The 12,211-nt window shown below is 46.9% G+C and overlaps 1 protein-coding gene across 1 annotated transcript in view; it reads right to left on the bottom strand.

Annotated features, from left to right (window-relative positions):
• MARCHF2 (membrane associated ring-CH-type finger 2) overlaps positions 1 to 9,470 on the bottom strand; it is a 31,031-nt gene extending 21,561 nt beyond the window's left edge. The window contains 2 exon segments of the mRNA XM_031062211.1: positions 9,375 to 9,436; positions 9,438 to 9,470. Of these exon segments, the coding sequence (XP_030918071.1) occupies positions 9,375 to 9,436; positions 9,438 to 9,470 (95 nt within the window).
• Between the last annotated feature and the right edge of the window lie 2,741 nt (positions 9,471 to 12,211).

The following is a 12,211-nucleotide window of genomic DNA, read 5'->3' as shown; positions in this document are numbered from 1 at the left end:
GCAGTCGCAGAGGGAGCGGGGGAGGTGGCAGCAGTCGCCTGTCGTCATGGCAGCTCTGGGCCCCGCTGTCCCGGGCCCGGCACCCGGGAGACCTGCAGGAACAGCACCACAGTCAGATCCTGGAATCCCCAACCCCTCACCATCCTCCAGCCCCACTTGCGCTAGGAGCACCCCAGGGCCCCAACACACGCGCGTTTTGTGAGTCTTCTGTCCCCTCTAATAGGCTTTGTGAGGCTGCCTTACCATAACATTAAGGCTCCAAGTGTTCTACTTACATAACTTACCATCAGAATTGCAAATCTGCCTTTCCCAGAGAGAACTCCTGGTAACCACCCTTTAACCTGATGAAGCCTTTCAAACTGAATGTGCTGATACAGAGATGGGGAAGGCAACCAGAAGCCTCATGGGCCTATGCTGTTCTGGCTAGAGCCATCCTGAAAACTTACATTCATACTCTCCATAAATACAGCAAAGTTTCACCTGAACAGGGCACCTAAACCAGTTTATGTGGCTGGGTTCGGGTGGCCCTTCTCAGCTGCCTTCAGAAGCTTCCTGAGCACTTGAAAGACTGTCCAAGCCCAAAAGGCTCTTCCATCCCATCTTTGATGTTTTTTCTCTTTATTTCATTGAAGAAATACACATGCTTCCATTTCTATATCCGCTGTGGTACATCCCAGCAGTGAATGTGTAGACATGGACATCCCAAGACCATCAAAAATGCTCCTTGGGAAGGGCAGCAGGCCAGCCTGACTCCTTTCCCTTTCAACTGTTCAGACCAACCACGACTTTTACAAAAGCCACTTGCAAACAGCAAAGCACACCAGCACATTTTCAACATTCACCCAGCAAAGAAAAGACATGGAACAAACAGCAAATGCAAGAAATGGAGAGAAGGTGCAGAGAAAAGCCCAACACGGCAAACCAGGAGCTGGCTCTGATGAGCCACATGTGGAAAGGAGAGCTCTCTGCCTTTGAGATAAGGCAGCAGCTCACCCAAGCTGCCAGAAACAGCCATGTTCCTCCCTGGCAGGGGGTGTCTCATCCCCAAAACAGGGTATGCTCTGCACATTTAGAAAAATCCTGGTTTTGCCAAGTGCCTTTAACCTGGTACCTGAGAGGCAGCTGTGCAGAAATAAAGAGCTGAGGTTACAGTGAGTCACACTGAACACAATCCAACAACACTGTACTGCTGGTAAAACCAAAATCCCTGTGTCTGTAAACAGGACTGCCTTATGTAAGGCATGCACAGTAATCCCTGTGCGCCAGCACTGCTGGGATCAGAGCTGGAATGCTGCCTCATCCTGGTGGCTGGATTTCAAGATGAAATAAACCCATAAAAGAAGTTCAAATGAAAGCAATAAAAAGGAAAAAGGGGGAGGAATAAAAGGAAATAAAACAACCACAGCCCCAAATAAGATATATGAAAACAATTAGGTTTGTTACATTTTGGGGGAGTGGGGGGAATCATCCGCAATGCTTGCCTCCTGGGGGTAGGAGCAGGCAAACAAACCTTCACCATCCCATCCAAGGAAAGGCTTTTGTTTTGAGATCTCTGAGCACAACAGGAGTCAAACATTCTCATGAAACTGCAGTTCTGTCAGGTTCAACTAAGCCAAAATCTAACAAAAATAACTAAAGAAAATAAGGGCTTGTTCCTGGTTGGAGGCTTGGCCACACTACAGAGGAAAAAAGCCAAAAAGCCGGTACAAGAACATGATCCTTGAAGTCCTGAAAACACTGATTTGGGCAAGCACAAGTGCTTTTTCATATCTTGGAAATTAAGCAACTCACACAATCAAGGGCTTCATGTGTCAGGACAGCTTCCTTCACGTACATGCATTCAAGAGGGGGAGAGCCCTTCACTGATGACTCAGAACCAGATACAACTTTGGTAGCATTCCCTCACTTTACAGAATAGTTTCTAATAGAAGACTTTCTAATCTCTTTTTCAAAGCTGCTCTTGATAACTATCTGTAGTCCTTCCTTCACATCTGAGCAGGAATAAGCTTGAGCTTGTGGGCAGGTCAATCCTCTTCAACATGAACTTGAATCTTTTAATCAACTTAAAAATTAACTTGATAGACTCAGCCTCTCGCTCCACCTGTGCAAAGAACACACAGAGTTAGAGCTACTTTTCTTATTTCTCCTCCTCAAAAAAAAGGCTACAAACTCTCCAGCTGCAAGGAGCAAAAAGTGAGATGATAAATGCTATTGGAATTACTTAAGTCAGCTGTTCTGCAAATTAAGGAGTTCTATAAAATTAACAACCTCTTACTGAAACAAGTATGAGAAGATATATGCTTTTAATAAAAAGGTCAGTTCCATTTGTTTGGCCAAAATGTTGTTTATTTTAAAGTTCAGAGGAAAAAGTCCATTCTGCATACTGGAATAAAACTGCCCTCACTGACTGTGTCCTGGGAGTATTTATACTGAGGCTCTTTGTGCTCCACATCTGACAGACACAGGCAGCCCCATGGCCGTGCTCCAGGGCTCTGTTGGGGCTGGAAGGGAATGGCCACCCTGCTGTTCTTCAGGAAATGCACAGGTTTCTGTTACCAGTTATTTGGTGTTTCCTTGTCAGGGTCCAGCCCAGGGTGGAACCTGAAGTCACTGCTTTAATATCTGACTCATGCCATTCAGCAAATATGAAGGAAAAGCAGCAAGATTTTCATGGTCAGTAAAGAAGTAAAGAAGTAACTGAAATCCAAAGACAACATCTGCAGTGCACTCAGGTCCCAGTCCTATATCCAGTGGAACATGAGCCATGGTGTACAGCCAAGTCAGTCCCTTTCCTGATTCCTGAAGGATCAGCACATCAACACACAGCCTTCTCTCACAATTGTCGACGGCTCATCCAACCCAAACCCAGTGTTCACAGAATCGTTCAGGTTGGAAACAGCCTTTGAAATCATCTCGTCCAACTGCTCCCCCAGCACTGCCAAGCCCAACACGAACCCATGTCCCCAAGTGCCACATCCACAGTTTTTAAATCCCTGCAGGGGTGGTGACTCCACCACTGCCCTGGGCAGCCTGTGCCAGTGCCTGACCACCCATTCCATGAAGGAATTTTTTCAGCCTAAACCTCCCCAGCACAATTTGAGGTTGTTTCCTCTCTTCCTGTCACTCATTTCCTGGGAGAAGTGAATGACCCCCACCTGGCTGAACTCTCCTTTCAGGGAGTTTTAGTGAACAAGAAGGTCCCCCCTGAACTTCCTTTTCTGAACAGCCAGCTCCCTCAGCCACTCATCATCAGATTTGTGCTCCAGCCCCTTCCCCAGCTCTGTTTACAGCAGAAACATCAAAATCTCAGCGTGAGAAAGAAGACTCAAACAGCTGGTTTGAACCACACACTGCTTTTTTTCTAAGCACTTGTGTTTTCTGAGCCCATTCCTTGGGGATACATTTCTTGCACACATTTTTTAAAAAAGTCTCAGAGACACTAGGTTTATTATCAACATCCCTTCTGCTGCCATAGTTAGACATTAGCAAATAAATGGGAAGGCTCTTCTCAGCAACATTTTTCATCCTCAGCTTCTGAGCAGATCCAGAATATAAAGAGCTGAGTTTGTAGATAATTACTCAAACTGACAAAAACCCAAACCCTGTCTGTGGAAAGCTGTCTCAGAAGAGTGAATTCTGCACTAGAATTCCAAAACTCTAACACGTGCGGCAAAATGAGTCAGTTCTCTGAAGAGCAGCTTGTGCTCTGTCACTGCCCCAAGGCAGAGACCAGGCTGCTGGTGTAGGATCCTGCTCCATGGCTTAAGTGAAACACACCTGCACGATACTCTCCCTTATCAGTCCTCATGCACTGCAATGAGATATGTAATCCAGTCTGTATGATCCAAAGGGCAATGAGGTGGGCAAAACCCCTTCAAAAAACTGCAGAGATCTGGTTGGACCAGTGCTCTCCATGCAGGAGATGTGCCCAGCAGAAGTAAGCAGAACTCAAGGAGCTGAAAGGTCCCCCAGCTCTGCTCTCCGTATTTGGACTTTGAAGATGGACAAAACAGTTATTTCTCCCAGACAGGGAAACCACAGCACACCAGATGAACGTCTGGATCAAAGCCACAAAGAGAAAAGCACAGTCAAGATGAGAATGACAACAAGAAAGGCTTCAGCCAAATGATGGCAGTAATGGGGACTGTCAGGTGCAGGTTGTGGCCTGTCCACTAATGAATATCCCCACCAGTCTAAAGCCTTGGAGCAATCCTGTGGCTGTGATAGGATCCAGAGCAAACTGGAACTAGAGCCAGCTCCCCCTGCTCTGGGTGCAGAGTGTACACACCAGCTCCTCAACAGACTGGCTTCCCTGGGACATCTCCACCAAAGAACACCCAACACGTGAGGCTGCCATCAGCCAGGTCTGTTCCTCTCACTGAGCAACCCATTGCCCTGACTGCTGGAACCGAGCCCTGGCCCCTCACCCATGGTATCACAGAGATAACCAAGTCGTGCAGCCAACATAACCCACCCATCTGTACACAAGGATTTTTTTTATTTTTAGCAGCTAACCCATTCACTGATGGCAAATCAGAGCTCTGACCCCTGCTCACATGAGCTGATGTTTAAGCCTGGGTGCAAAGCTTCCCAGCCTGCTTTCCAAAGCCCTTTTAGCCGCTTTGGGCACACAGACACTGAGTTTTCTAATCATATTATCCTGCAAATGTCACCAGTGAACTGAAGATTTTCAGTTGCTAAAGGGCATTTCCTAACATTAGTGCTTTCCTTTTCACCACTAAAACTGAATTTCCCAAATCCTGGGCCCTACAACCATCTGAACATCTCTCTCCATCTCGAGGGAGACCATACAAAGAACTGCTTGCTGCACACATCTGAGCACCTGCTCTCACACATCCCACCTCATACAGCTAATGCACATCTTCCCACAACCCAGTTCAGTCCCAGGTGTGCAGCACATCCTCCAGTACCAGTTCTGCCTACTGAGGCACCAGCCTCACCAGTGTATCTGTAGCCTCTGTGCTCTGGGTTAGTGGCCCTTCTCCACATCACGCCTCTACACTCTCACACCCAAGTGATCACACACCTAGGACTGCCACCAGAGATACACACAGATGGGATGCGTGGCCTGAAGTGCTCCCTGCTACTGGTAAAAGGTTGTATCAGTGGATTAATCTAAAGAAAAACAAAACAAAACAAACAAAACCAACCAACCAACCAACAACAACAAAAACCAAAACAAAAAAACCCCAAACCATCTCCCCCCTCCCGCCAAGAACCAGTCCCACACTGGGCTTTGTTTTCAGTTTTGTTTGTTTAAACGTACTTTCTGCTGAGGGTTGAAAGCCAGAGTATTATTTTGTTCTTTATTAAAAATACACTATTTTATACATCAACTGACTCCCCAAAGTTACCCTGCAGGTCTCCTATGTAACACCTTAAAAGTACCCAAAAAGCCAGCTCAGGATCTGCCCCCAACTGAGCCATCAGCAACTCTTCCCATCGCTCAGGGCCTGGGAAGAAACCTCCTTAGTCCTGTGCTCAGAAATCACCTGAATACAACAGCCCTAAAGTCAGGGTGCAAGGAGCCCTGTCCAGTGAGAGAAGTGACACAGCATTTTATGGCATATGCCTCAATATTCAATAAAAGATCTGATGCCATCTGAAGCAACAGCTTCTAAAACATCTTAAAATTTGGTAAATAACAGACGGGAAACCATTTCACTCCCCAGGAGCCTCTCTATTTCTGCCCCGCCTGCAACATTTGGTTGTCAGTTTCAACTAAAGGAGATGCTGTAAACACTTCAGCCATAACTTGCTCTTCAGAGGATGCCAGTGGAGCAATGCTGTGAGTCAGAGCCAGGGGATAGCCCTGACGCTGGGCTCAAAACAAATCCCAAAAAGCAAGGGAATAAAATAAGCAAGGCACAACGTTCTGGGAGCTTGAGAACCTTCTGATAAAACTTCACACCAGGAAACTCCTCCTACACCTCTAACAGCAAAAGCTTTGGGCTGACTCCAGAGGCTCACCTGCCTCATCCCTGGGGCAGAGTTTAAAAACAAATGCTCCAAGTCTAACCCTATAACACTGAGGAGGAGGCCAGAAGCTTAGAGGACATAGCCTTTCTGGACTCCTGTGTTTGCCACATTTGTACATGACCACAGCTGCACTTGCCTGGGCTGCCTCTCCACTATTTCAAACACGCAGCTCAGCACCAGTCAATGGTAACTCAAAGCTTCACTCACTGGCTGCTGCTGCTGGGGACAAACAATCATAACTTCTCTATATTCAGAAACTATTTAGACATATTCTAGAAGCTCTCTGAAGTCTTGATTATTTAGATTATGGCAAATGAGTTTGCAGACACAGATGAAGAGATAATCTTCCACTTCCATTTTTTCCAAGGAGACACGCCAGCATCTGAGTTCTATTCCCCAAGCAAAATACTGCAGCAAGCCTTGGTGATCAATAATTGCTGTTTTCCAAAGCCAACATCCACACACATCCCTCCTCTTCAAAATGCCAGTATATTGGATTAACATTGCAGTAGTTTCACTTCATCTCCATGTCTTGAAGCAATGGAAAACTATTGGCTGGCAAAGATGAAGCTCCTGAGGCACAGCTCCTATGGGTCTTGGTGGGACTCCCAGCAGGGGAGAACCCCAAGTTTTAAACAAGGCCAAAGGCATGAGTGTCATGTGGACACAGCAGAACTGCAACACAGCAGAGCTCCATTCATTTCAGGGTACCTGTCATGTTGTTCACCCACTGTTTTTCAAACAAGTTTTCTTCATTGCCTAATAAAGTTACTCAATATTCAAAAAGAAGCAAAAGGTTCAAGCTTAGATGTTGAGAAAAAAAAATCAGTATAAAAAGAAGAAGCCTAAAGGATGATTTTTTTTCTTCCTGTGCTTGGGAACAATTAGGCTGTATGCTACAGCTGGAATGCCAAAATGAACAAAGTTATCTCAGCTCTTTTGAGACTTGCTATCTGCCACAAGGCTGTATGAAAGGAAAGTTTACTGCACTTTAATTACCAACATCTGGAAAAACGAATTGCAACATTAGAAGAAAATTCTTTGCAGAGGGTATCTCCAATCAAAATTCAGTCATTTTAATAACAAGTTTCATAAGGGAACAACCAAAAACCAGCTGGGGCATGAGGAACACCTGTGACTTCTCTGAGGATTCAAAAGACATCAGCTTTTAAAGATGAACAGCAGCACAACTCACTACATAATGCAACTGCAGTCTCTGCACCCACATCCCTCTGCATTTTATTACTCTTTCCAGGGAAAGAAGATGCATTAGAAAGACTTGAAACTGAAACCCTGAACCAGGGTGGAAAAAAATGTCTTATCATGCCTACAAAACAATTCTTGCAGAGTGCCGTCCATCACTGGGGACAACAGCCAGCCCACCAGACACAAGCACAGCCCTGCTCTGCTGAAGGGACCATAACTGTGTGGCCTTGTTGTATTGCATCTGTACCCATGGAATACTGCATGGCCTCTCACATCTCTCTGCACCCATGTGCTTTACAAAACAGCAGCAGCAGACACTTCTGCTTCCCAGCTCTACTGCTTCAGTGAGCTCCTCTTTAAACAGAGGCAGCTTCTGCAGCAAGGTCAAAGCTCAAGTGCTCCCCAGTCCTGCACAGTCACTTGCCAGGCAGTTGCAGTTTGTTCAGAACAAATGGATTTGCCAGCTATGCTTAATACCTCAGGAAACAGGATTTTAGTGTAGCAGTAACACAGGCACCAGATCAAGACTGCAGTGCCCACACACCACAGAACTGGTCAGTCCCTCGAAGGGCGTGACTCAGGAGGATGCAACACATTATTTCAGGATTGGGAAGCCCAGGTCAGAAAGAACTTGCATTCTCCCCAGTGTTTTCCTTGGTTTATAAAGCACCATTTACACTGCTGTACAAATAACAGCACTCTGCTTGGAGATGGACTGAGCTGGAACAAACCACCAGCAAAGCCCGGTGCAGCCCTGCCTGCCCCGATGCTCAGAGAAGCGCGGCCGGTGGCAGCCACTGCACGAAGCCAGGCAGCACACTCAGCTCCCAAGAGACATCTGATCTGGAATTTAACTTCACTATTTCTATTTTTCAACCTAGCCGTATCACAAATCTCTTCAGAATGTTCAGCTTTCAAAGAGCTTTCCAGCAAAGGCACCACCAGAGGCAGCTGTGACTCACCACCCTGCTCTGGAGAGCTCCAGAGCAGGCAGACACGCACTGAGAGCATGGCCATGGTCAGCTAGAGAGAAGGAGTCACTGATCCCAGGCAATGGCACCAGTGCCTCCCTTCTGCCCACTCCTTACTGCTACAGATTCCCTCCTCAATCATCAAGTGAAACTTCAGAATTGGTATTTGTGCTGCAAAACTCTCTCAGTTTGCAATGTTTTGCTTAGGCTGCATTTTTAGTTCTTCTGGACACAGGCCTTGTCTGATTTGTCTGCAGGGAAGTACAAGAAAAACAGGGAGGAAATAAATTGAAAACAGCCCAGAAATGAAGTTTACCTTTCCCCTCCCACCACTCTCAATTCTAACCCCAGAAAGCTTTCAGCTGAAACAGAACTAAAGCTCTCAAAGCTTTGAACAAAGAAATCCCTGTTCAAGCCAAGACTACATGAGCTTGGTGCGTTCTCCTTTTTGCAGAGAAGTGCTTTAGAAGATAAGTTTGACTTGTTTGTACTTTTATTTCCTGAGCCAGTGCTGCTCCCTGTCCCTTGTTTCCTCTTTTTAGGAACTGGAGGAGAATGTTTCCTTCAGCTTTGATCACTAATTTTGTGACAACTGATTAAAATTGCAACAGCACTTAGAGCACTTCTGTCCTTGAGGTTAACCACACAAAATCATCTCAGGTTCTATCAGGAATTGAAAAGCTTAGTTAGAATTGCTACAAAAAAATCCAGAATAAAACTTACAGATGCCTATCTATTTGAAATGGGGGCAAATGACAGATTCCAAACTGTAACACTGTTCTAGAGAGGCCTGGGCCAGAAAAGGTATTTGCAAGGCAGATGGGTAGGAAGAGCTGCAGTTCAGTACAGCTCCTGCTGGGCTGCTCCCTTCACTGGAGGATGCACAGGGTTCAGTCCCTGCCCCAGGACATGCCAGCAGTCCCTGCTTTCAGGATGTTGTCATTCTGCACTTTACCTTCAGTGCTTAGGGCTCTCATAGGCTGTAACTGCACAGCAGGAGAGGCACATTCCATCCCCAGGAAAGGTACACAAGACCCTGAGACACTCAATAGTGATTTCCCTGCTTTCACCCAGTAAGATGAGCCACTAAAAGCTCTCCCAAACCAGCTGCAGTGGGGAGCCCCATCTCCCAGCTGAGCTGCATTGCTGCTGCAATGAGCTACAGCTGAGCTGGTCTACTTACAACAAAGATGGCACAAAGACACAGGTTCCAGGGAACAGCTGCTGCAGTTGGAGCTGGAAAGAGAACAAGACCAGGACTGGAGAGGTGGAGATCCTGCTGTTTACGTGCATGACATGAACTGTGCTGATAAGCCATGAATTTGATAAGCCACACTTGATAAGCCTCAGCACAGATTAATGCGTCACTTTAGCAGCCCGTAAAGCTGACGTACAGACTTCATGGAGACCCACTCGCCTACCCTGGCTTGGTGCTGCGCTCGTTTCCTTCACAGAAAGGAGTCCCAGGGCTTAGTTCACCTCATGGCTTGTGTGCCCAGGTGTCACTCACTGAGATGTGCCCAGTGTGCTTCCAAGAGGACAAGAGTCAGTAACTGAGACCATTTCTCTACTGTGGGAAAGGCTGGATCTAAGAGCAGGCAGAAGCATAAGTTAACCAGAGTAAATTAGACTGGGAGGGAGAAGAGACACACCAGCTCAAACTTCAGTCTAGAAGGAAAAAAAAAAACTAGTTTGGAAAGAGAAACTCGGAAATCTCCAAATATCCAAAGCTAAGTCAAAGGCAAGTGGAGAAAAAATGAACTCATCATGTAGTTTATAGTTCACAATGCTGGATTCCTCCCTACATTTTCTAAGAAAAGCTTCTGTGGTCTTAGTGTGAAAAAACAAGATATTTTAAACAATAGTGAAACAAGTCCCCAAATGCTCATTTTGCTTTGTGCCTCTACCTGCAGAAGTACTACAAAGTCCTATCCTGAGGACTTGCAACAGTCCCTCAGTCTCAGAGCCCATACTCAGGCTCAGCTTGCCATGGATGCATTTTGACTTGATTTTGGTCATGCTGTTTCAAGAAAACAGTGCTTACTTCCTCCCAGGGAAACATGGTGTGCTACACTTGCTTGATGCAGGCCATCATCAATGAGCTAGAAGAGGAAAGGCCCTCTCCCAGCATCCACAAAGGCAAGAACTCTGTGGGAAGCTGCTCACAGTCAGTACATTGTAGCTCTGCTCATCTGCATGGGCCTCTTGGCGTCCAGCACAGCGTGACCTCACCCTGCAGCCTGTGCAATCCACAGCAAAAAAGAGCAAATGCATCCAAAACGAGGAACATTAGTTCTGATGCCATTTTCTGTTTCCACTTAGGCAGTGATGCTGATCAGCTAACCACACACAGACACCCCCAGCTGTATGGCTGGTATAGAATATCCATGAACTACACATTAGGTTCACACTTGGCCATTCTCTGTGCCACCTGTTCTGCTCTTGGCAGTTTAGATTTCCCTACTGTTGCAGGCTGCCTGCAATGCTCCCCTGTGTGAGCTTGGGGGGAATTAGACCGTCTGTCCTCAACTAGAATTATTAAATTCACTGTCACGGTGCATGTGACAAAGGGATTTTAGAGTCCCAGCTCCCTTCCCTTTGAGCCTCTGTTTCTGATGGGTGACACACCATCACAGCTTCAAACACACCTGAAAAACCAGGGCACTTCCAGCCTCCAAGCACTCCCCTGCATAATCCTTTGAGGATGCAGAAAAGTGTTAAAACCCTTTAGCTTTGGAAAGCCAAGACCAACATCCAGCTATTCAGAGGATTATACTGTGCACGTGTGAGTGGCAGCCAAGCAGGGTTTTAGGTCCCCACGAGCAGGACCAGCCACAGCCAAAGCAGCTGGCCAGCCACAGTGACATCACAGGCATTCTCAACAAGAACCTGGAAAAAGGTCAAGAAAGTGCTAGAAACTGCATCAGAAGGGAAAGACACAGAGATAAATGCTTGTTGGAAGGAGAGTTGAGCACGAGAATGAGAGTGCCAAGGAAAATGAAGGGCCGGTAATAGAGAGGGTTAAGAGAGAACAGAAACAGTCCCTTAGGGATGAACAAATAAAGGGCACAGGATGGGATGAGAATCACATCCCCACAGACAGACTTTCATCACACACATCAGGGCAGGGACAGAACACTGAATACAAACAAGCAGAATAAAAAACCAGAGCTGCTTTGGATAACCCTGACACTTCAAGCTCACCATCATCATCCCCGACATGCAACACCTCACCTGTCTGCCTGCAAAATTCGAGCTCTGCACAGCTCCTTCCAACAGGACAACAGCCTAAACTCTCCTTGGTCCAGCAGCACCATGCAGTGCAGAGGTACCACCCCACGCCTGGTGACACCATTTCTGAGGGCACTACATGCAAGCAACTGCACACTCCAGAAGCCTCCAAGACCACTGCATGGCGTTTTGGATTGTAATCTTGGTCCCCCCACCAGATCTAGATACAACAAGAGCAGGTGTTTGAGACTGCAACAAAAACACCTCCCATGTCACAATCACCTTCCTGTACAAGAGCCACAGGCTCGTCCCTTGGATAAATCCCACAAACCAGCAGTTCTGGCCTGACACAGTCGGCTCAAGAAACCTGAGTTTAAATGAGACAGAAAGTTAAAGATTGCCAGTTTATGAAAAGTCCATCACAAACCCTAAGCTTACACCACGGAGGAAAGCAGCTGCTGCTCCAGCACAGGACTGCAGCAACTTCTTCAGCTGCACGGTGACACCGAGCTCATTCTCTTGAGAAATCTCTGCACACGAGGCAGCGTGGCTGTGGTCTTGGGAGGCAAAACAGGCACCAGAACGCTCCCAAACACGTGAAAAAAAAAAAGGTACGGGAGCCCAGAGGCAAAGGAAACTTTTCCTAATCACTGCTTATACCCAGGGAAGAAGAATCTAATGAACAAACACCGCTTCTCAAACCGCCGGCACTTCTGTCCCCGGTGACGTTTGTACGCGACAACCCCGGCGCTCCCGGGGGACAGTGGCAGCCCAGCCCAGCCCAGCCCAGCCCAGCCCGGCCC

The sequence above is a fragment of the Geospiza fortis genome, unplaced genomic scaffold (genome assembly GCF_000277835.1).
Source record: "Geospiza fortis unplaced genomic scaffold, GeoFor_1.0 scaffold254, whole genome shotgun sequence".
NCBI classification, from domain to species: Eukaryota; Metazoa; Chordata; class Aves; order Passeriformes; family Thraupidae; genus Geospiza; species Geospiza fortis.
The sequence above is the reverse complement of the archived record's forward strand: the minus strand, read 5'-3'. Positions and strand labels throughout refer to the sequence as shown.